A 24,991-nucleotide genomic window follows, 5' to 3' on the forward strand; every position below is an offset into this window, starting at 1 on the left:
GGAAGAGTTATTTCTGTTCTTCTCTGTGTTGCTATAGAATAGAAATATTAAAAATGTGCCAAGATTTTGGAGCTATTAGATAATGATACTTTATGAGCTAAATCACAGACTCTGTGGCTACTTTTAGTGCTATAATTATATTTCAGAATGCCCTGTGTTTTGTAACCTTTCTTTTAAGAGCCAATACTGTCATAATTACTAATTCAACTGCAATTCTTTCTCTGGGGTATTGTTGAACAAGTTCTTGTATTTATTGAGTTTTCTCCCTTTAGCTTCTGAAAGGCCAGAATTGCTTTTTATTGTTACTTTGTTTACATGTTTATCTCAAATATATTTTGCTTAACATTCCCCCACCCCAGATTCTTCTGTGCTGACTCTTTGTTCTTAGTTAACTGTTTTGTTATCTTTGAGGTAGTATTCAAATACTCTGTTTGGACTGAAATGGTGAAAACGAATTTCAGCACTTTCAGGCAATCTGTAGGTTTGTTAAAAGTACAAGCTAGACAAACTGTAAACAGTGCCTGCATATTTTGCTTTCTAGTTATAAGAGAATTAAATTTATAAGTGTGGCTGAAGAAATGTACTTTGGTAGACTTAGGTCTATTGCTTTCTTCATATTTTTCTGGATCTGTTATCATGAATACCTGGTCCAACTATGAGTCCCTCAATACTGAAGCTGTGTAAATTAGATTTCTGTTGCTCTATTCTAATGCATATGATTCAGGGTTAAATTGCTTATTATTTTAAATGAATGTGTGAAAAAACAAATAAGTGGAAAATATTCTAGCTGTTCTAACAGGGCACCGTATAGTTCCTTTTTTATGCTGATAGGTTAAAATGCACTATGGCACTTTACTGAATTTGGAAGAAGTGTTGATTGAAAAGTAATCCCCATCACAAATCAAGAAGCATGCTTTTTGTTCTTGACATGACAAAATGAGCTTAAGATAAGCCTTTTCCCCAATATAGCATTGAGAATCTATAGTAATATTCGATAATGTTAATCAATAAGTAAGTGCAAAATAGCTAAACAGACAAACTTTTTTTGGACAGTAATGCATACTTAGAACTGTGAAGAGTTGAAGATTTAATATTTCCATAGTTTTAACTTATATCAGCAATAAAAACATTTTCTGAAGAATTGCTAATCTTTTACATGCTCATTAGAAATATGGATCTTGTTTCTCCCAAAGCCAGATGGTCTTGTGCCTGATAACTTAAGCACATTTCTATATGCCAACTTTTTCAAATGGTTTGACTGGGAATCTGTAATTACTTTGGCAAGTCATTTTAATTTCACTACTTTAAATGACATGTGAAACAACTTTTAAAGCATAAATTGAGCATGCTAATTGTTTCAAAATAAATGAGGTTTATGAAATCATATTGTGAAATTTTATTATCACTTGCATTAACAATACTTTTAGTTGATATTAGTACTTATCAGGTAAATAAACCCTAGTTTAAACTGAAAGTCTTATGAGATTAAAGAGATAACATTTCACTAGTGTGAATTTTTGTAAAGTTTCCTACTTTAAATCTTCAAAAACTTTTGATATTTCTTAACTAATACTATATTAGTTAGTCACATGGCAAATAAATATAGGGAATTTTTTTTTTAATCTCAAAGCTTCCTCCCCCAAATGCTTATAAGACAAAAAATAAGGTTTTCTCTTTTCTTAAAAAAAATACTATAGTGTGAAGTTTTTCATAATTTTTACTTATACTTTGTTGTTTTATAAAACTTAATGTATTAAAAATACAAACTTACATTTCGCTATTTGTTTCTGTGTGATTTTAACTCAAGGAGAGATAAATTGGTTGGTTGTGTTTGGACTTTATTTTCATGAGTAGATGAGTAGTTTATCCAAAATTCACTTTAGAACAAGTCGTCTGTTTTCATCTACCAGTGCGGATGAATGCAATTATTTTCTTCTGGCTATACATATATATGTCACACTTTAAAATCACGACAGTCCTAGAGAGCAAAATCACCTCCATGCAGAACCTTCCTCCTCTTTTCCTACTCAGTGGTATTGACACCCTCTCAATAGTTTACCCCTAATCTAATTCCTTCATCACTACAAATATTTCAACCTAAAGATCTCTCAGAAAAGGATCTGAAACACATTCATACTGATGTATGGTTATAAAAGTAGTAATTAGTGAGAGTTTGTAGAATATGTCTTTTAGGGTGGCTGCTTCCCCAGTCCTCTAGTACCATTGTGGGGGCTCCGGTTTCCCCATCGGCCCTGGCAGAGCAACGGAAGTGTGCTGGGCTCTTATCTCCACGAGTGACAGTGATTTACTTCCCTATCTTTGGATTTGACCAGCGCTGTTTGATTGTTCACACACTATGTATAGTGGTATTTGACTGTGTGGGAGGATTTCATAGCGCGTTTTCTAAAAGTGTACAACCTTTTATGGTTATCAAAGATCCAGTTGTTTTATCTTTACCATAAACCACACATATTTTATGTCCCAGGTTCACTCTGTCTGATTTTTCTGTTTTGAGGCCTCTCCTATATGTTATTTCATTTGATCCTCACCTCACCCCAGCTGGGGAAGGACTGTGGTCGTCTCTAGTCTCAAAGGCTGGAGATTGTGTAGACCCACCCACATCCCAATGGGCTCATGTGAAGATTATTTTCCTTGAGGGTGACATTGCTATAAAAATGAATTCAAGATCTATTTATAACTAATGTTTTTTAGCAAATGAGTAGGATCACTAATCAGTCATAAGCCACCTTTAACACAGCAAGTCATGTGATATGTGGTAGTTACTTAACAACTTTTTGCTTCCGATGATCATTATAAGAAAATAGGCTTTGTTGAAAGCGAATTTTTTTTCCCTTTTGGTTTAGGTGCAAGTTAAGGAAATTGATTAAACAGAAAATATTACATACTTAGCAAATATCTAATTTAAGATAATCTCTACAAAGATGAGTATTAATTTAATAAAGCTGCACTGTTAAAAATTGCAAATATAAAGAGAAAGGCATCATTTCTACAATGAAAGAAAAAAAAACTTTTTTTTTTTTATTTGAGCAGTTAACACTTATTTGCCATTTTACAGTTTGACTCACTTCTAGGTTATTTTTCTTATCTAAAATGTTGTTTATATTTAAAGTTATATTGTTGAGAAAGCTTATAAGAGCATATTTTAATCCATGACATGTGATCAATATCAGTGGACATGATCTCTAGGTGAGTGGTCTATTTGTAAAACTTTTGTTTCAATCTGTTTGCCTTTATATAGCATTAAGATCATCTTACATAGAAATAAACGATGCACCAGCATTTCTACTGTGTTAAAGATGAAAACAATGATAATTTTAGCAATGGTATAGCTGTGAAATAATGTAATAAAATTCATTATCGCTCTTCTCCTTTGACTTTTTCTAGATGTATTGAACAAAAATTTAAGCGCTGTCCTCCCCTGCCCACCACCAGTGTTATAATAGTTTTCCATAATGAAGCATGGTCCACGCTGCTTAGGACTGTCTACAGCGTGCTGTACTCTTCACCTGCCATACTGCTGAAGGAGATCATTTTGGTGGATGACGCTAGTGTAGATGGTAAGAAAGCACACGCAAATTAGATTATTTCCTGAGTAAATCCATGTGGTGTTGTCCAACATCTTTTTGGTTGTATTTACTCTCTGTATGCCACCTCAGAGCCTGCATAGAGTGTCTTGGATGCTGTGTATCATGGGTAGAAGGAGAATCCAAGGATGTCCATACTCAGATATTTTGGAGTTTATAAATGTGTGAAACGCCATTATTTATAGTTTTGTAGTCCTCAGTGTGAGATTTTTTTCTTTTAAAGACATGATTAGGAGCACATGCTTGTGCCTTGAGTAGGCTGCCTTGGTTTGAATCCCATTTCTGGTCCTAACAAGCTATGCAACTTGGGCAAGTTACTTAACCCCCTTATACTCAGTTTTTCTGTCTGTAAAATGGGGAAAATGTTATATTTCATCAAATTTATTGTAAGATACATTATTAGTGTACATATCATTAGAAAAAAAGACCCTTACAGTCGATTAAACTAACACACCATTGATCATAAAAAGTATATAATTGTATGGTTTAGAATTGAAGAAATATATTAGTATACAACTCCTAGGGTTGTTTTAAAGATTAGATGAATTAATATAAGTAATATATTAATAAATAATATAAAAGAGTAGTTAAAAATTACTGAGGAGTTACCACATCCTGTTTTATTTTTGGTTCTTTTAAATATTCTAATACCACTTACAAAGCTAGCTAAAATCCTTAATGAATTTTCACTTCAGTTTACAAGTCAATAGTCAGTTGCTAAGTTACACATTGTCAGTTGGACTCACAGGATAATTGGACAAATACTCTAATTTGCTGAATTTTCAAACATTACAAATATTTTAGGTATCAAACAGGTACAGATTATTTCAATGAATGCAAAGTTTATTCCTGAATGAGCCCAAGTTTGGAACTAGATTTCTTAAACTCAAATTCCAGCTTTTTGGAAACACTAGTGAGCAGTTTCCTTATCCGTAAAATGATGATGACATTCTTCCATCAAATTCAAGCACCATCTATTGTTAGGTAAATCATTACTTTATGGGGCTTATTCTGGTGGCGCAGATGGTAAAGAACCTGCCTGCAATTCAGGAGGCCTGGGTTTGACCCCTGGGTCGGAAAGATCCCCTGGAGAGAGGAATGGTTACCCACCCACTCCAGTATTCTTGCCTGGAGAATCCCAGGGAAGGGGGAGCCTGGCGGGCTGCCATCTATGGGGTCGCACAGAGTCAGACATGACTGAAGCGACTTAGCAGCAGCAGCAGAGCCACAAACACTTTCACTTTTTTTTTCCATTGCTATAGACCATGACGGGGAAAAAAGTTGCCTATTATGTCCTATGTCATCAATTAATTATAAGATATATCCAGATTTTAGACATGGTAGTAAGTGAATAAAGCACAAAGTTATTAACTTGGTTTATTTAAATATTTCTACATACAATTCTAGACATCCCTATGGTTTCAAAATAAAACTAAACTAAAATAGGCCAAGTGAATAGAGGTTATATTATTGAGCTAAATTAACATCCAGATGGAATAGGATTGCTCATCATCAGAGATCTTTGACTTAGGTATAAAACCTATCCACCAAATAGAGAAGCTTTGTTATTCAAGTTCCCTGGATTCAAGTTACGTTACGTCCAGATTTCTGATTTGAATCTTTAATCCTCTGAGCCAGGTTGCTTCACCATCCGATTGTAATCAGTTGGTTTATTTATTGCTTGATTTGTTCTGTATTTTTCTAATTCTTTGTATCTATTTGGACCAAAGTCCATGGATTTTTAAGTGATATCTGATTAAGTTCTCTTGTGTGTTTTATGTATAAAAAAAAAAGAAAAATCCAGAACTTTATTTTAGAAATCTTTTGCTTTGGTTTCTTGAACTCTTTTCTCAGATAATTTTTATTTTGTTGATTTTTGAAGAAGTCGGATAACAGGGACACAGTAAGGCTACATCTAATAAGCCTTCAGTTGAAAGTAACTTATATTATTTAATTGCACAGCAAGATTAATAGAATGAAAGGAAATCAGAATAAAGGATGATATCTATTTATAATCTTTCTGTTTCAACCATTTTAATCTTTTCTTTCCTAATCACTATCTAAATAAACATATAATGTTTATGTAATTATACCCATGAAAGAAATCCAGTTTTGAAATCTGACATTTTCACATCACATTGTTATTAGCCTGTTTCTGTTACCTTCAAAACTTACTTTTAATGACAGTAATGAACCAGATACGTTTTGCTTAACCATACAATTTGTTTACCCCTTAGTCTTACTATAACATGATATTGCAATAGATACCCTTGTGCTTATGTTATTTTCCTTTTTTTGAATTATATCTTTAGATTAGTCTGGAATGGCAGGGCTATTTGGTTAAAGTGTCGGATTTTTTTTTTTTTTTTGTAATTCTTTATAGCAATCAACAATAGATTTGGAAATATTTTCTTGACAAAGAGCTATCTTTGCATAGTAGTGTAATTGTCTTATTGGATTCAGTCAGAGAACTATCCAAGGAGTACCCACTGTAGAAAATGTATCACTAGTTACTGTAAAGGAGCTTGTGAAGTAGAAACCATAGTCTCTGACTTCAATTTGCTCGATGGAAAAGCATGAATATGTGGGTTATCAATTAACGGATAGCTAAAATCCAGTGACACCAAACAAAATATAATGAACATTTCCAAAGCATAGACCATGTGCTAGTTTTGTTGTTATTTAGTTGCTAAGTTGTGTCCAACTCTTTGTGACCCCCGTGGGCTATAGGCTACCAGGCTTCTCTCTGTTCATAGGATGTCCCAGGCAAGAATACTGGAGTGGATTGCGATTTCCTTCTCTAGGGGATCTTCCTGACCCAGGCATAAGACCTGGGTCTTCTTCATCATAGATGAATTCCTTACTGTCTGAGCCACCAGGAAAGCCCAATGTGCTAGTTAGTCCCTGTCTTAAATATTTTATTTGTATAATTGATCTTTCATTGTATCCTCCCAACAGTCCCCTATGAGGGTAAATCCTATTATTCTCATTAGGTAAAGAAAGCGAGGTACAGAAAGGTAAAATAACTTGCCTAAGTTCACGTAGCTAAAAGTAATGGTGCTGTAAATCAGACCCAGGAAATTTGACTTCATGGCTTTGTGTTTTTAAATTCATAAAATTAGGAGTGTGGATGGGGGTTAAATTTAAAAGGCAGGTAAGAATTTACAGGAAATTCAAAAGTTGTGGGTGAATAAAATTTCTTAACTTGTGAACAGTGAGAGGGTTTATTGAAGGAATCTGTAGTGACTCCATTTAAAAAATCGATTCCTGTAAAGATATTTGAAATGTTTCTATTTTATAAGTTTCTGCTTTGAGAATTTATCATTAAAGCAGAAATATCTATGGTTATATTTTTTTAAGACAAATTACAATCCTACTTGTCTTTCAGAGTATTAATTTTGAGGTACTTAGAAGGTGTTAAAAAAGTTAATCTGTTACTCTGAGATAGTAATGTTTAGATAACACTTAATTTTCCCCAAATGTTATTCCTGGACTCTTACCTCTTTCATGAATGTTTAAGCTTTAAATAAGCAACTATCCTTTCTGTACCACAGGAGAATTAAAAGAATATACATAATTACAGATAAAGTCAAAGTCACCTCCAATTGCTTCTGAAATCTGGCAGAAGCAAACATCTACCCAGGAGGCTTCCTGGCATTCTCAATATTCCCAAGTCTTTTTGAGTCCGTGTGATGGCCCAAGAAGGCCACGTGAAGAACTACATGATATATTCAACAAAGAATCGAGCGTTTAATGTGAAAAAAACAGGCCTAAGGAGTTGTTTAAAAATATGGACAACACTTGAGTAACTTGACTGACATTTGTTTCTTTTACCTATTATTTTAACTCTTGCTTAGTATGTATGTCATCCAAATAGGAATACTGAGATTTTAAATTACACACCCATAACTCAGATTTTCCCTGCTTATAACCTTATTACTGATTTGCATGCCCTTTTCTTCCTTCATATTTTTATTGGAAAAAATCTGTGTCAGACTCTAGAGCTTTTAAAATTTTTTTGCTGACTCTTTGTAGAAATATTCACAAACTACTGTAGCCCTGCATTTTTATACTTGTATTTTTCTCAAGATTTTGGTCTTAAAGTTATTTTGACCACTGGCTAAATGTCAGAGAATTTTTTTGAGACTTCACATTTTTCTATAAATTTCCAGATTTAAATACCAATTTTAAAAAGAATTTAAAAAATTTTAAAAAGAGAATCAAATATCTTTTTGGCCAAATTCAGTTTCTTTCTTTCCTTTGTCTCTTTTCTCTGGCCTCTAAATGAACGTTCTTAACTCCTGGGGTCTATTCCATTTGAAGTCTCTCACTCCTCCCAAACACATTGTATTTATTGACATGACACGGACAGGATGTCTATGTGTTATAATGTCATGCATTATAATCATCCAAAAGTTAAGGTTTGTATATGTAATTTTTTCAGTAGAGTTAAGGATGTAATATTTTTTATCTTAAGGGGTGGATGTGTACAACTGTTAAGATTATACACACAGAGGAATCATTGCCTTGTGCTTTCTTTGTTAGCTTTCATGTTACATGTGAAATAAACTTAGAAATGAGTTAATCTTGATTTTTTTTCTCTTACAGAGTACTTGCATGATAAACTAGAGGAATATATAAAACAATTTTCTATTGTAAAAATAGTCAGACAAAAAGAGAGAAAAGGTCTGATCACTGCAAGGTTGCTAGGAGCAACAGTAGCAACAGCTGAAACGCTCACATTTTTAGATGCTCACTGTAAGTATGCACAGAGAAACACAGTTGTACCATTTTCCCTCTCCCTCCCTCTAATTCAAAAGGTAAGGAAACCTTTTCTTTAAATGTCTAATAGCATTTTCTTCAACATCGCTTCCAACTGGTGAGTAAAGCAGTGATAGCGCAAGCAGATTATAGCTCTGGGTAGAAATTCCTTTCACTTATTTAAAGATCTTACCTCCTTTGTATTTGAGGTTCTTTAACTTTATGTCTTCCAGTGACCAGCTTCCCCAGTGAGTTATCCATGTCTGGGACAGTTTTTCAGTTGCTTGTTTTGTATTTAAAAGAAAAAAAAGTGTTTTTCCTTATTATTCTTGATTATTGCACTTTAAAGTGAGTGAAAGTTTTGTTTCTTTTCTTTCCCCTTCAAAGATTCATAAAGTCCTTCTTGTGCCAAATGAGAGGTATCCCTTCATCGCTTCCTGTGTGTTTCCCATGATGTTGTTAGTTTTTGTTTTCGTTGCTGCTGGGTTTTTTTCTTTGTATTTTAATTTTTTCTCCAGCGCCAATGATTGTAAATACAGTACTTGAAGACTATTTTTAGAGTCAATGTTTAATGTTCACCATAGATATTACTCAAATGTCACTTAGTCCCTCGAGCTCCAAGCTTCCTGAGTTTTATTCTGTGTATGAGTGTTTAACTTTGGATTGGCCAGCCCTCAGGTGCTGTTTGACCAAGCAAATGGTTTTGAGCACACACTAATTGTTACAGAAGGGCTTTTGGATTTGCTTGAGTCTCTTTAGAGCTTTCACATCCGGTATTCTCTCAATACCAGGCATTTAAGAAAAGTCTAAAGGTAATCCAAGAGAGGTGTTTTCAAAAGGAAATGGTCCCTTCTCCAACATTCCTTCTCCTGTTCCAAAATTACAGTAATATCAGACTGGGCATTCTTCCTCTCCAGGCAGATTTGTCTGAGGGTCCTCCTGGGCCGTGACTGCCGATGGCTGGATGATGAAAAGTCCTGAGTAGGACTGCACACGCCACATCTCCTGAAGTCTGTGTGTGATGTGAGAGCCTGGCCTGGGGCCAGAATCCGACCTTTTGTGCCACACCTTCATCCCCTGTCGTTAGTGCTGAGTTGGTTTGAATGGTTTTTTCCCAATTGCTAAAATCAGAATATCCTGATTCCTTTACTTATTTTCTCCTACAACCCTGTCAGAGAAATGAAGATTTTCATTTCTATACCTTACTCAGGGAGACAAGTTTAAGTAAATCAGAATATTTTTGGAGCTGCTACTGCTGCTAAGTCACTTCAGTGTGTCCGACTCTGTGTGACCCCATAGACGGCAGCCCACCAGGCTCCCCCGTCCTGGGATAGCAAAAAGTCACCCTTGATTCATAGTCCATTTTAAAGAGAAATACACAGTGTGAAACTTAAATATATCAGTATCATTTTACTTCCATTTTAAGGTTCAAAAAATGTCACTCCCTCCCCACCAAAGTCACTCCTTAGCTATGCTTCAGCTTTCCTGATTTTTTTGTCATCCTACCCTTATCTCATTACAAGAAACCTTTAAGAAATCTCCCTTATATAAATGTTCAAAATAATAATAATGACTTAGATATTCTCATTTCTCTGCAAACTCTCTTCCAAAATACAAAAAGAAAAAAAAAAAAAAACCTGGAGTGTTTTGTTGAATTGATTAAAGCTGTATTCTTTCCAGGTGAGTGTTTCTATGGTTGGTTAGAACCTTTGTTGGCCAGAATAGCTGAGAACTACACTGCTGTCGTGAGCCCAGATATTGCATCCATAGATCTGAACACGTTTGAATTCAACAAACCTTCTCCTTATGGAAGTAACCATAACCGTGGGAATTTTGACTGGAGCCTTTCATTTGGCTGGGAAACACTTCCCGATCATGAGAAGCAAAGAAGGAAGGATGAGACATATCCAATCAAGTAAGACAATTGCTCTCAAAGTCTTATATATAGTCAGTTGTTTGAATGTCTATGCATTCTTTGTTTTTTACAGTAATTTCCACCAAGGTGATTCACACTAACAAAAATAAAGAATATTCTGTATGGAAGGAATAAAAAAGTACTTTATTTATGGACTTGCTTATACACAATTTACCTAGTAGGAAGTAGAATTAAGTGAGCTCTATGTAATGGCACCCCACTCCAGTACTCTTGCCTGGAAAATCCCATGGATGGAGGAGCCTGGTAGGCTGTAGTCCATGGGGTCGCTGAGAGTCGGACACGACTGAAGTGACTTAGTAGCAGCAGCAGCAGCATGTCTTCCTTATAATCATTACTTAAGAATCTTTAAGTTTAGTTAAAAGACAAAATAATTTTGCTCTGCTAGGGAAGGATACTTATCAGTTCCTCCCCATCCCCCAGAACTTGACTTTGAAGATTGCATTTTTAGTTTTTATTAATCTGTATAAAGCCTTGAAATTGTGATCTCTCTTTATTTGTAAATTTGATTCAGTTGCTCTTAAAATAGTTCTTTTTTTCTTATTTGGTTGTGTAACAAAGTTTGACAATGGATTATTTTTCAGAACACCCACTTTTGCAGGAGGCCTTTTTTCCATATCAAAAGACTATTTTGAATATATTGGAACTTATGATGAAGAAATGGAAATTTGGGGAGGTGAAAATATAGAAATGTCTTTCAGAGTAAGTTTATAAATATAGCTCACATACTAACCAATGAAACATATATTTCTAGTTGGCTGATACAGATTATCATAGATGTATGTAGTCTTTACTTTTTGTGCTTTCTTAAATTGTTAGAAATTTTAGAATCAATATATTTTCTTTTAAAATGTAGCTTAATATATTTATTCATATTTATTCATTGCTGCCAGTGTAACAAGAGGAATCAGTTAAATGCTTGTGTCCAGGCATTAACACCAATTAATGCACTTGTAGCTACTGAATTCCAGCCAAGATAAATATAATTAAATCTGGTGCTTTAGGAAATTGGTTGACTATCAAGGGAGTCAGAATGGAAAAACATTTACATATAATTTTAAAGAACATTGAATTTAACTCTTTGGATTAAATGAGCTTTTTTTCTATACATATTAAAAGTTAATATGAGAAATAAAACAAAGGTTTTAGATCTCTACATGTATGTATTTGATTTCATAAGTTCATTTTTTTCAATAGCTTTGTCATTCATTTCTCATCACTTAGGCTGGAATGTAGTAGAAAAAGAACTGAACTAACAGTTGGAAGTCCTGAGTTTTGGCTCTGGTTTCATCATATAATGGCAATGATTATCTTAGCCAAGTTTGAGTGGCCTAAGGGCAGGGGTCTTGTTTTATTCATTTGAGTATTCCCAGCTCCCAGCACATGTTGAATCTCAAGCACAGTTGAACTGAACACATCACTAAGCTTTCTCACGTGCTTAAAAGAGAGAATGTGATCACCGCCCTAATGTTAGCACCTACTATTAAACATGACGTTTAGATTTTTCATTTATGGCAGAACAGATTGTCAAGACATCTAAGTGAGCAGGTACTGATTTAGTGATTTGCCATTTTATTTAGAGTTAAAGCAAATAAGTTTTTTTGACCCTCTTAAATGGCATGATATTTTTTAATATATATAATGACAAAGTTTAATAGGTTGTGTTTTGGAAAAATGACTGTCTGGAATCGTTTTCTTGATCACAAAATTGAATGTTCAAGAGGCAGAGTTTGGGCCCACTTACTCCAAATCTGCTGTGGAAGTCAAATGCAGAAGAGCCATTGGTCTTCTGTGAATACTAGAGAACTTGCATATTTTTTGACCAAAAAAAAAAAAAAAGAAATTTCAGAATTTATTTTTATGAGTGATCTGAAATCACTATTCTGTTACGGTAATTTCTGAAAATATGTTTACTTTTTTGGTCTCTAGTGTCTGTACTGCCTAATGATAGTTCTTTAAGAACTTAAGTTGAATTGGCAGGGAACAGAGAAAGCTGTAAAGAGAGATAAAAGAGGAAGCTGTTTGTAAAGCTGTAATAAATCTCTTGTTTTTATTAGTATCTTAAAGGTGAACTTAAAAGCAACACTTTGATTTTCCTAAAATACTGTAAATTTAAACAAATATCATTAATTATCAGGTATGGCAATGTGGTGGGCAGTTGGAGATTATGCCTTGCTCTGTTGTTGGACATGTTTTTCGCAGCAAAAGCCCTCATACCTTCCCAAAAGGCACTCAGGTGATTGCTCGCAACCAAGTTCGCCTTGCAGAAGTCTGGATGGATGAATACAAGGAAATATTTTATAGGAGAAACACAGATGCAGCAAAAATTGTTAAACAAGTAAGTTAGAACTAACAATTAACAATAAAAATCCACAGCAAGTTCACATGTCCTTGGACTTGTTTGAGTCAACTCAAGTATAAAACATTTTTTAAGAAATTATTTTTGAAGCTGGTCTTTTTAACTCAAAAATATATAACTAACTGATGCCAGTTTTCTCTCTCTACGCTCTCTCTCTCTTTTTTTTTTTTTAAGTCAAATAAACTGCATTTAAAACCGGAGGCAATATATAGCAGAAACCAATGCAATATTGTAAAGCAATTTCTTCCAATTAAAAATAAATAATTTTTTAAATTGAGGCATTCTACTTGATGTTACTTTTTTTTTTTAACATGAAAGATATTTAGTTTTTGTGATTGCTTTGGTTCAATATTTTACTTAATGAAAATAAGATTAAGTGGAATTGCTTTCAACTGGTTTTAGGTGATGTGATTAACTCCTGAATCAAGGTGCTAAGTGGCATTTTGAATTAGAGAGACAGTGTCAGATGTGGCAGAATGAACCAAGATATCAAGCTTTTTTGTTTCCAGTTCTGGCTCCACTACTTTCTGGAAGGGTGATTTCGGCAAAGCCCTTTGAGACTATAAAATGGTCATGGTACTTTATAGGGTGATTGGCAGGTTGGCCAGACATGGAGTGTATGCTCCACCACATTTCTTCTCTCTCCTTCCCTGTCTTGATATAAAATACTTACCTGTCTCCCAAAACAGCTGTGAAATAAGGAAATAAGTACTAACAAATGCATAGCACTATGGTTGTTATTGACCTGTCCTAGATAAAAGCTCTGTAGAATCATCATGCCTAATACATTTGGAATTGAGTCCCAACAGTTTCAATATTGGATGTGGTAACTAAACTAGACAATTTAAGGACATGCTTTGGTAAATGGCATCCAATTCTTTGTAAGAAACCGTGCCAGTTTGTAAGGAAGTATATATTGGGATTAAAGGACATCAACACCTCGGATGTCATAAAGATCTGGTCACCTCATTTGTCTTTTTCTCTGGTCTCTGGTATCTCCCTATAACATGTCAGTACCGAGCAAAATCAGAGCACTACTGGACTGGATTGCTAGCCCTTCACCCAGGGCCACAGACACAAGTGGGGTAGTTTGTATACTGTATAAGGTACTTGGCTAAACAGGCGAGTGGATACTACATACAGCTTATGATTTCTTGTCACCCACAAAGTGGCAAGTGACCCAGAAAACCCATTTTTACCTAGGGCAAATAGACATACATGATAAAATATATAAGCTACCCAGAAGTCCTTTAGAGTTTCCTACTTTTTGCTAAGACCCCTCCCTGTGTTCAAAACATTGAAGTTGGCACAGAAAATATTTTTGTTAGTTGAACTGATAAGCTTGAGTATTTACTTTTACACATATCTAGGTACTCATAATTTTTCTTTAAAATTTTGCCTATATCAAATACCTTTTCAATTTAGAAGTGCTTTTAAAAAATATTTTCTTATTCCTTTCTAAATAAGATAAAGGGAAATAAAATACAGTTGATTAAAAACTTGACTTTTTCTACTAAAACATTGTTATTGTTAGGATATCATTAGGAGATATTGTTAGGAGTAAGCAGTACCCTTAAAACTAGAAAAAATATTCCTAAAGTATAAAAATTATTATTATCTTTGTGGTCTTGACTGGAGAAGAGATATAAATTACATGGTACATTGGCGCTGTTTCTCACACCTCACTTTATAGACCACTTTAGTGTATAAAACTAGGATACATTTCGAATGTCCCCACTACCATTTTTTGCTTTCAGCATTTCATTTAGGATCTCTGTCCCATGTAAGAGGTTTGTGGCACAAAGGAAGAATAAAATAGCACAAGGTCAGCGCTGCAGTGGTCCTTGATTCTCTTTGAAGCCAGAAGTGAGCAGCCAGGCATACTCATTGCCTGAATGAATGGTGACTGTAGTTAAATTGCATATTACATTTTGGCCCAGCATTTTTTTTTTAAAGACCTAAATGTAAATACAAATAATAGCATTTGAAGTACTTCACCAGTGCTGTTTTAATTAAGCATTCCCCTTCATTTCTCATCTTCCTCCAGAAATCATTTGGTGATCTTTCAAAAAGATTTGAAATAAAGCACCGCCTTCAGTGTAAAAATTTTACGTGGTATCTGAACAATATTTATCCAGAAGTGTATGTGCCAGACCTTAATCCTGTTATATCTGGATATGTGAGTATTTTCCTGTTCCTTTTTATTTGGTATATTCTTTGCCACCAGTATTTATGTGGTTCAAAAAAAAATGCTGTAATACTTTCTGGTTTATTGCTTTTGAGATTTTTACATTAACACCACTTTCAGAAATTAGTTGAGAAAATATATAAACCACGTAGATTTTTAAAAAATTTATAACTTGAAAATTTCCGTTTAGATTAAAAGTGTTGGTCAGCCTCTATGTCTGGATGTTGGAGAGAATAACCAAGGAGGCAAACCATTGATTCTGTACACGTGTCATGGACTTGGGGGAAATCAGGTGAGCGCTGCACGAAAAATCCTGCCTTCTTTTTAGTACCTGCAACCACAAGTAAGTTCTTGCATGTCTTTCAGAACCCATATATCAATTTCATGTTCAGGTAAACTGGTATGTGAAATACTTTTAGAGTAAGTTAGGCAATTAATATTGAAGTTGCAGAGTACTTTATTTTGATTTTCACTCTACCTCTGAAAACAGTTTGAGGTTGCTTACCCATTCAGTAGAAAGGCAAATGAGAATATAATAGAATAATGCCATCTGAAATAAAAACAAAAACAAAACCAGGATCTTCTGTGTGAACCTTTAAGGTTGCATGACTATTAGCATGGTGATTTTGCTAAATTATACATAAAGGCTATACTTTACTGGATTAGACAGCAAATAACATCATGTTCATACTGTACTTTTATGGGCCACAATATTATCTCAACAGATTTTTTAAAAAATATGTATGTTCTTGATTCTCCTTGATTGGTGACATCTTTGCTTGTTACTACCCTTTTCTCTGTTTTACTAATTAAGACTAAAATGTCATATGTCACTATGGATAGAGAACATATTAAAATATTATTTCTAGGTTTTAGCTTTTCTAGCCTTTTACAAGTTAATTCCTGGAAGATTAGACTCTTTCTCTCCGTTGTTAATTCAACAAATTCACTAAGTGACCCCTGCATACCAGGTACACTGCTGGGTTCAAGCAGTTTAGATTCCAGCTCCTTCAGGAAATCGCTGTTTCAAAACTGCCATTTACAGTCAGGATGGTAAGGTCTGGGATAAAGCTTTGAGTGCTCTGGGGGTATGGAGGAGGGCATCAGAATTAGGATGTCCATACATTTGCCTGGGAAAGGTGACATTTGGGAACATTTTTTGAAAGGTACACATAAGGGTTAGTGAAATAGCTGGTGGGAGTGAGAACAGATTGTCCTAAGGAGAGGAGCTGGTGTGTCTTTTGGGGGAGGGCAGGATTGCAAGTGTTTTGGTAGAGTCCAAGATGTGCATAGAGGATTTTCATGGTATTATTAATGAATACTCATGATGCCCTGTGTTAACAGGATGGAACTTTGATGATATCAGTTTTAAGAAGAAAGGGCCAGTTTATCTCCCGGTCCATATACTTCCATGTTTTTTTCTACTCAGCCTCAGTTTAATTCAGTTCCAATGCTTACTCATCCAAACCAATCAATCTACTTACTGAAGGTAGATGATGCTGATGCCCAAAAGCTATAGGTAGGGAATAAGATCCATTGCTTGATGGTTAGATATAATTCTGAAATAGGATGGAGATACACACAGATATATACAGATTTACATGTATGTACATATACATAGATGTATGAGTATATATCTTCCTATTTTGAAATTTCCCTACACACCGTATTTTAAAAGAAAAAAATCATTATACAAATAGTTGCCTTTTTTTGAAAATAACACGGGACTATCCAAGTAAAAATTAAGGTTTAGAGCAATGAGAAATATTTCCTCATTTGTAAAAATCTTACCATTAAATGTGTGAGTGTGTGCTCAGTTGTGTCTGACTGCTTTGCAACTCCATGGACTGCAGCTGCCAGCCTCCTCTATCCATGGAATTTTCCAGGCGAGAATACTGAAGTGGGTTGCCATTTCCTTCTTCAGGGTACCTTCCCAATCTGGTGATCAACCCGCGTCTCTTAAGTCTCCTGCATTGGTAGGCAGGTTCTTTACCGCTAAGTGTAAATATTTATAAATTTATTTCAGGGTTCCTATAGCATTACATCTATTTTACCATAAAAATTGAAGATATATTTTATACACTGTTCTATTTTTCTATCATTGCCATAAAGATATTTTTATAGTTCTGTCTCTAAAATAATTTTTAAATTATAAATATCATGGGGGCATCTTTTAGACATTTTGGAATGGTTAAATAATTCACATATTCTTTCAACAATTATTTGTTTGACAGTCTATAAAGTAAGTCACACCCTTATAGTAGTGAAGAAGACCAAGTCTCTGTCTTGTGAAGCTTGTATTCTAAAAGGAAAGGAAAAAAATAAATACGTAATTTTAGGTATAAATAAAAATAAGATAGGGTAGGGAAATTGTGTGTGTGTGTGTGGCGGGGAGGGGGGTGGTTAGTTATTTTCGGAGGTTCAGGAAGACCTCTTTGAGAAGGTGACCTTAGCCTAGAGGCCTGAAGGAGTTAGGAGAAGAACCATGTCCTAGGAAGAGAGCATCTTGGCAGAGGGACCCAAAGCCAGGCGCCCAGTGGCAGGTAAATGAAGCGGGCACAAAGCCAGTGTGGCTGGAGTAGAGTGGTCCAGGAAAAGAGGGTGGAAAATGAGGTCAGAGACATGGGTTAGGGGCCTGGTCATATAGGACTTTGCTGGCCACGTTAAGATCATGGATTTAATCCCAGTGTGACAGAAGCCATCTGAGGGTTTTGAGTGGAAGAATAATATTTTCTGGTTTATATTTTAAGAAGATAACTGGTTTCTATTGCCCTGACATGGTCATTGATTTTATTTTGATTTATTTCCTTTAAATGTTATTTTCAGTCAAGCACTGCATTTAAACTAGTTTAGGAATTGTGGTTCCTTGAGTGGTAGATGTTTCTGAGATATCATCTAACTCGGTCATTTCCTCAGGCTTCCTTCTACTCTCTCGACAGATAATGATATTTTTTTGTAGCAGAAAACTCCATTGTAGTGGTATTTGAATATGCCAAGTGAAAATAAGTATTTTGATTATGTGAATAAATCGACTAAATACTGTTGTAGTGCAGAGTGCAGTTTAATCCATTACCACTTTGTTACACAAGCCCTTGCTTCTTCCCCTTTCTCTTCCGGTGCTTTTGTCCTGGTTCTAAGATAAAGTCTCTCCAGTGTTCTCAGCTAGCTAATTGCATCCTCTTTGGCTAAGTATCTTCAACTATTTTCCATTCCTTATAACTTCCCTTTTAATGTTTTTTTAAAAAACATTAGGAGTGAAGTAAAGTACTGGTCAGCCTTTCTCATCATCTTTGAGGTCCTAAAGTTTATCTTTTTTAAAGCACAGACAGAATGTTGTTTTCCTGATCTAAACCCATTTTCTTTCAATCTGAAGAAAGAAAGTCTTCCTTTCCATCTGAAGAGCTTTCGGTCTCCATCTGAAGAGCTATCAGTTATAAAAATGACTGATATTATATTTGTGGAAGGAGATAAATTAAGCATGAGGCTAAGGCCAGGGGAACTCAAGATTAATTCAGCTAATGTTTGTGGAGTGCCTACTCTAATACACGTAAAGGGTTTAGAACAGTCCCTGCCTAGCACATAATAAGGGCTCAATAAATATTAGTGCTAAGACTAATTACTTCCCTATTGAAAATCAATTATGTTCACTCATTTTCTCTTTGGAATGTCAACATTATGAAATATTTGATTTATAATGGATGTCATTACTAGATACACTGCCTGACTTTGGTCTACAGTGAAGTCAGCTAGCTACACCATAATTCTAATAGAGTGCTGTGGAAGTTGTCTCTGATGACTCTGCGAACCCTGAGGAGAGTGTAAGTTTGTGCACAGGACAAGTTCAGGGAAAACTAAAGAAGGAAGGTAATATTGGAGTTGACTTTTGAAGCATCAAAGGGAGTTAGCTAGGCAGAAAAGCATCCAGGGAGGTATTCCAGGGAGAGCACTGTAAAGCAGTCTTGGAGTTGTGGATACACATGCCCTGCCTTGGTAGGATTGTGTGAAAGGAACAGTGCATAACTGGGACAGTGGTTGATGTAAGATTGAAAGTGGAAGATTTCACAGACCAGTTAAGAAGTACGGGCTTTATCTTAGCAACAGTAGTGATTCACTTAAGCAGGGAACGTAAGGGATCAAATCTATGTTACAAAGACAAACCGGCAGCAGATTGGAGTGGAAGTTGGAGGCACATGTGGAGGTGTTCCAGTAGAGATTTTGAGTGCCTGAACAAGAGAAATGAGGGTGTGGAAGTAAGGATGGGTAGGATGGTAGCATCTGAGAGGAAGATTCAGGAAGACTAAGGAGCTAATTAATTGGATATGTGGAGAGAGAGAAGCATCAATAATAGTAACAACAGCTAAAAATGAATTGAATGCTTACTACATCCAGTTACTGGTCTAAATGTTTTATGCATATTAACCCATTTATAGTCATAACCCTATGTGTGTACTTGTGTGCTAAGCAGTTTTAGTCGTGTCCAACTATTTATGACCCTATGGACTGTAGCCCACCAGACTCCTCTGTCTGTGGGATTTTCCAGGCAAGAATACTTGCCATGCCCTTTCCAGACCCAGAGATAGAACCATGTCTCTTACCTCTCCTGCATTGGAAGTTAAGTTCTTTGCCATTAGCGCCACCTAGGAGCTATTAAATTACCTTTTACAGGCAAGGGAACTGAGGCATGAAAAACTGCCTTCCCCCCCTTTTTTTTTGTCCATGGCATGAGGGTTGCAGGATCTTAATACCCCAGCCAGGGACTTAACCTGGGCCACTGCAGTGAAAGTGCCTAACCACTGTAACCACTGGACCATCAGGGAATTTCCAAGAGTACCATGTTTAAATACTACTAGTTTAAATGAAAGTACTATTAATTGAGATGAATAAGAGGGAAGGAACACTTGGGGGGAGAAAAAGGAATGATGGGCTTGCTAAAAGTTTCCAGGCTCTTTTCTATGGCATACCTGTTCTAGCCTCCATCCTACCCGATAGCATCCAATTTCTGACATGGGGAGGAAGATAGTACCTTCTTAATTAAGTAACTATTGGTGATAGGCTGGAGAAAGGACATAATCTTTTCTGTTCCCCAAACTCAGTTTGTAATTATGATACCTATTGTTCAGTGAGTTGCTGATTTTTTTTTTTTTTTTTTTTGCTGACAGTTTTGCAACAAGGGTGCTTTTGTCAATAACAACATTCTTCCTTTCACAGTACTTTGAATATTCTGCCCAACATGAAATTCGGCATAACATCCAGAAGGAATTATGTCTTCATGCTGCGCTAGGTGCTGTTCAGCTGAAGGCATGCGCCTACAAAGGTCACAAAACAGTTGCCACTGGAGAACAGATATGGGAGATCCAGAAGGTACCTCCGTGCAGTTAATTCACCCCTCTATATAATTATTCTGAGTAGCTCTATTGCTTATCTGGGAAAATATATGAAACAGTACATTAATGTTATCCATCAGAATTTCTTTGTCTTCGCTAACTTTGTCATTATGTATCTCTACCTTATGTTAAGAAAGAAGGTATCAATGAATTAAATACTCTTAGAGCAGAATGGTTGTAAAATGTCTTAGAGCATGATTTATGCAGATCAGCTTTCTGTGGATTATTAATAATAGTTCGTATTTGTTTTTCTGGAGTTTCTTATAATGCTTCCTGTGACAGTCATACTTTTCTTACCTAAACTGATACTTTCCTTCTCAATTTTTCTACTTTTTCACGAATCTAGATTTGAGGGAATATGTGAAAGGTGGTTTTTTTCCCCCCGTTTTTAAGCTTAGCTGGAATCTTGCAATTCTTACCTGTACATTGTTTTGTGTAATGTTAGAACATTTATATAGCACCTTCTTTGAATCGAATATCGGTGGCATTATAAATTGTGTTGCCTACACTAAAACCCAACAAGATTTGATCAAACATAGTAGATCTTAGAAAGATTAAAAGTTAAGAATGGTATATATTTATTCTGTTAAGTCTACTTTAAGCTTCCATGAGACCTTGAAGTGTTTTTATATTTCTCAGTTAACTCTGAGTCTTGAAACTTAATGTCTGTTTCATTTCTTTTTATTCTAGGACCAACTTCTGTATAATCCATTCTTTAAAATGTGCCTTTCAGCAAGTGGAGAGCATCCAAGCTTAGTGTCATGCAATCCATCAGACTCACTCCAAAAATGGATTTTTAACCAAAATGATTAAGTGTTCCTTAAAATTAAGGAGTTGAAAAAGGAGATATTCTTTCTCATAAAACTGTGACTAGGCATACACTGTAGTTTTTGAAAATTATGCAAAAGCAGCTAATTGTAACTTATTCCAAGTGCATTTTTTTCTTATTTATATCTTAAAATGTCTATGTAGCACTGCTACAGAAATCCCTTAAGTTTCCATTTCAAAGCACAATAACTAGTAATACCAAAGACTATTTTGAAATGTCCAGATGTAGAGGAAGAGAAGTTTACAGTATGATGAAAATAATTTTTCCAGTAAAGTGATGTTTGTGTGCTTTGTACACTTGAGAATTTGCATAGTTACATTCACACACTCACAATTTAAAATATTTCTTCTAGTTTTTTGGGGGGAGGGAGAAAGATTTGATACTGTATTTTTTTAACATAGAAATGGATCAATGAAGGTCAAAAGTTGGCCTTTGTGTAAAACCAGGAAATTTTTTATAGATCTAGAATTTATTATATAAAAATGCAGGTAAACATTTTTTTTTTTTTTTGCATTTTGTTAACTTACCTGTCAAATGTTTCCTTAAACATGAAATTAAATAAATAAGGAGAAGACTATTTTTAACACTTCAATTTCTTTGCAAATTTAAACATATATTTTAGTCTGAAGTCTACTTGATTTGAAACACTGAAGTCTTCCTTAAAAGACTTTTTAAAAAGTAACTATACTGTGTGTTTTCCCAAAGAAATTAAAAACAACAACAACAACAAAAAACCCCCTCTAAGTTGCTCTATGTTAAAAAGGTGTCTTTTTCCTTTCTGTTAGTGTTTTTTTCCTACCAAAATTCACTAATCTTGAATGTTTATGAAATTGAGTTTCAGATGCAGAATACTTGACTCCTTTAAAGTTAAATTTTGTTTGTTACCGATTCAGTTGTAGATTGTCTTTGCAATGAAAATTTTCACCAAAAACCTTATTTCTATCTATGGAAAATACAATAAAACCAATTTTTATCACTATTATAAAGGATTTGATTTCAGTTTATTTATTTTTTGGATAAAATATATAATTGATAATAGGAGAAGCATGAATTTTGTATACTGAATTTCTAAGCATCAATTGCAGAGTCATCAGATATTCTTAAGGGAAAAAACCTTAATAATAGCAATGGCATAAAAATGGGAAATAGAGAAGATTCTGTGTTAGATATTTAGGGAAATTTCTACTAATTTCTGATAACTTTCCTTGAGTATATGACAACTATTTGGTGTGTGATGCTTACTTGGAAGACTTAACAATTTTTCTTTTTGGTAATTTTATATATAGATCCTTCTATTTTTATTGAAGAAGTAAAATATGATTGGGTTCATTTTTTAACCTGGCTTCAATTGTGTGTAAGAAAATATTTTAAAATTATAAGCCCCGTCTTCTCATTGTACTTTGAACCTACATTAAAAATAAAAAAAACCCTGCAGTCTTTATTACAACGCCAACATTATTTTAATTCAACTGATACTTATTGTGGGTCTAACTTTGTGTCAGAAGTTATGGTAGGCATATTGCCTTTAAGCCTAGGTCTTATACAGCAGAAACACAGATAATTTTGAAATAGCACAGTGCGTGACATTATGATGTTATACGTTATGATGCAAATGACAGCTCATTATTCAAACTTTACTTTATTACTTTATTTTACTTTAAAATAGTTCTTTAATACTTTAAAAAGTATGACTTTAGGTAATAAAAAGTAATACTTTAGTAAAAGTAATACTTTAATAAGTACTTTAATACTTTAAAAACGATGACTTTTTCTAATACTAATATGTATTGTGAAATATACACTAGAGCCCACATACATGTGCTATTTCTGTTCTCCAGAGTAAACATCCAGGAGCACAGATTGTTCTTGGAGCTCATTGTATCTCACAAAACCAAACAAATCCCCAAAGGGACTTTATAAATTATGAGCTTAGTAAAACACATTAAAAAAAAACAAATCTGAGCTCCCTCTGTGTATGTCATATATCATCATGTTAAGACCCAACCAAAAATCTATTTAGATTAGGTTAATTTTCATATAATTTCATTAAATGCATTCAAAGGGAGAGTCCTTTCTACCTGATTTGGGAGTCTCAGGCTGTTACTCAAGTGTCATATAATTCATTTCATTAGGAATTTGTCCTTAAGGGAGAGGATAGAATCTTTTACAATCTGAATTCTGAAACAATGCTAGCAGGAAATTATTTCTGGAGACTTCTTATCATCTATCTGAGAGATTTAGATGCACTCAAGTGTGAAACTGTGGAACTTTTGCTCAACATGAAGCTACCTTGGAGATGATGTAGGCTGCAGAAGAGCCAGTATGTTGCCCTTATTCCAGAGGTACTAAACCCGTTCAGGTCAATCTGATGGGTGTAAAGCCATGACATGACCATACAATTAACCATAGCAGAAAATAAACAGTACACTAAAATTGCCTATTACTACAACTGACCATGACGATAAAGTTTTAAGTTCCTACATTGACAGAGATGTGGCCTTACTTTTGATAGACAATTTAGTTCAATACTATGTAAACCATTAAAATGTAAGAACAAAAAGATAGCTTCCATTTTTGAGACAATAAAGTTGAATGCTTTGGAGAAACTAGAAAAGGTCAAATTATTTTTTAAAAAAACACTGCCAAGTTATGTGTGGATAAGAATTATAAAAGAGAAAACAAAAATTAAATTGCATCACAATTGACCTAGTGTGGTTATGCAGAAAAGATGTTGCATAATTCTCATAAACCAATTCACATTCTTTTAATGTTTATTATATATCACTCTGTTAATTCCTGAACATAATTTTTCATTTATTTTTCTAAGAATATTAATTGATGTAAAATTTTTGTGTTTACATCTACTGTATTGACAGTTTCCTCTGAGCTATATTTTCCCATATTGTTTTGCTTTCTGTGTTTCATAATGGCTACTTTCCTCAAATGTCTGATGCTTCTTTATCTTTAACAGAGGATCATTGAATACTTAACGGAAAATTCATGAGTATGGGAAGGGCTTGTTGGCTGTAGTCTTTCCTATTAGATGACCTTATTGGGGCTCTTGCAATGTGAAACAAAATGACTGTTTAGATCCCAAGAGAAGAAGTTTCTGGTCACCTTCCTGGAGGGAATAGACTGAAATGTTATTGGGAGAAGGCGGCTGGGGCTGTATTTTCAATATAGGACTCCGGTCCTCAACTGTGCCTTGTGTTCCCTGTTTGAGAGACCCTCTCTGTTTTTTACCCTCTCCAGTGAGTGAATATCTAGGCTTCTGCTTGAGGCCAGGAGAGGATCCAGGGGTCTGACTGGCAGATAGACTTTTAGCTAGTGTTCCTCTTTCAACTCCACTTTCTCTAAACCTCACTTCCAGAGGCACCAAGAACCACCAGCTTCTTTATTAGTATTTCAGTGGTCTCACAGTACAAAATGGATTACTGGTCTGCTCTCTCTCCATTGCTATGTTATGCTATGCTAAGTCACTTCAGTCGTGTCCGACTCTGTGTGACCCCATAGACGGCAGCCCACCAGGCTCCCCCGTCCCTGGGATTCTCCAGGCAAGAACACTGGAGTGGGTTGCCATTTCCTTCTCCAATGCTAGCTTTGAATTAATCTTCCTCCATTGGTCTGACCCTTACTACGAACTGGCTTGCATTCCAAACTCCAAAATTTCATCATTGAAACTCTTTTCTTTCTTTCTGTGAATTTTCTCTGTCTTTTTAATGTCATTTTCAAGGGATTTTGGAAGGGACCAAAAGAGAATGAGGATTCAATCTGGTATTCTTAAGAAAAAACTTCCATGCATTCTTCAATGACCTCAGTCCATCTTCTGTCACTAACACCTTCCAAGTTGTCAAATCCAATATCCCCTTTCCTGTCCTCATGTATCTCTGTAACATTTGAGATGATTGACTGAAACCTCATTTTTGACGTTT

At 34.9% G+C, this 24,991-nt stretch overlaps 1 protein-coding gene across 1 annotated transcript; it reads left to right on the forward strand.

The window, feature by feature from the left end:
- Nucleotides 1-3,405: 3,405 nt before the first annotated feature.
- GALNT3 (polypeptide N-acetylgalactosaminyltransferase 3) lies at nt 3,406-22,045 on the forward strand (the record flags this gene model as incomplete). The annotated part of the gene is given in 9 exon segments (XM_045164002.1): nt 3,406-3,578; nt 8,214-8,363; nt 10,047-10,281; nt 10,884-11,001; nt 12,437-12,637; nt 14,706-14,837; nt 15,037-15,138; nt 20,055-20,207; nt 20,921-22,045. Coding segments are annotated over 9 exon segments (1,387 nt in total), but the record flags the coding sequence as incomplete, so codon positions are not given.
- Between the last annotated feature and the right edge of the window lie 2,946 nt (nt 22,046-24,991).

The sequence above is a fragment of the Bubalus bubalis genome, chromosome 2, assembly GCF_019923935.1.
Source record: "Bubalus bubalis isolate 160015118507 breed Murrah chromosome 2, NDDB_SH_1, whole genome shotgun sequence".
NCBI lineage: Eukaryota > Metazoa > Chordata > Mammalia > Artiodactyla > Bovidae > Bubalus > Bubalus bubalis.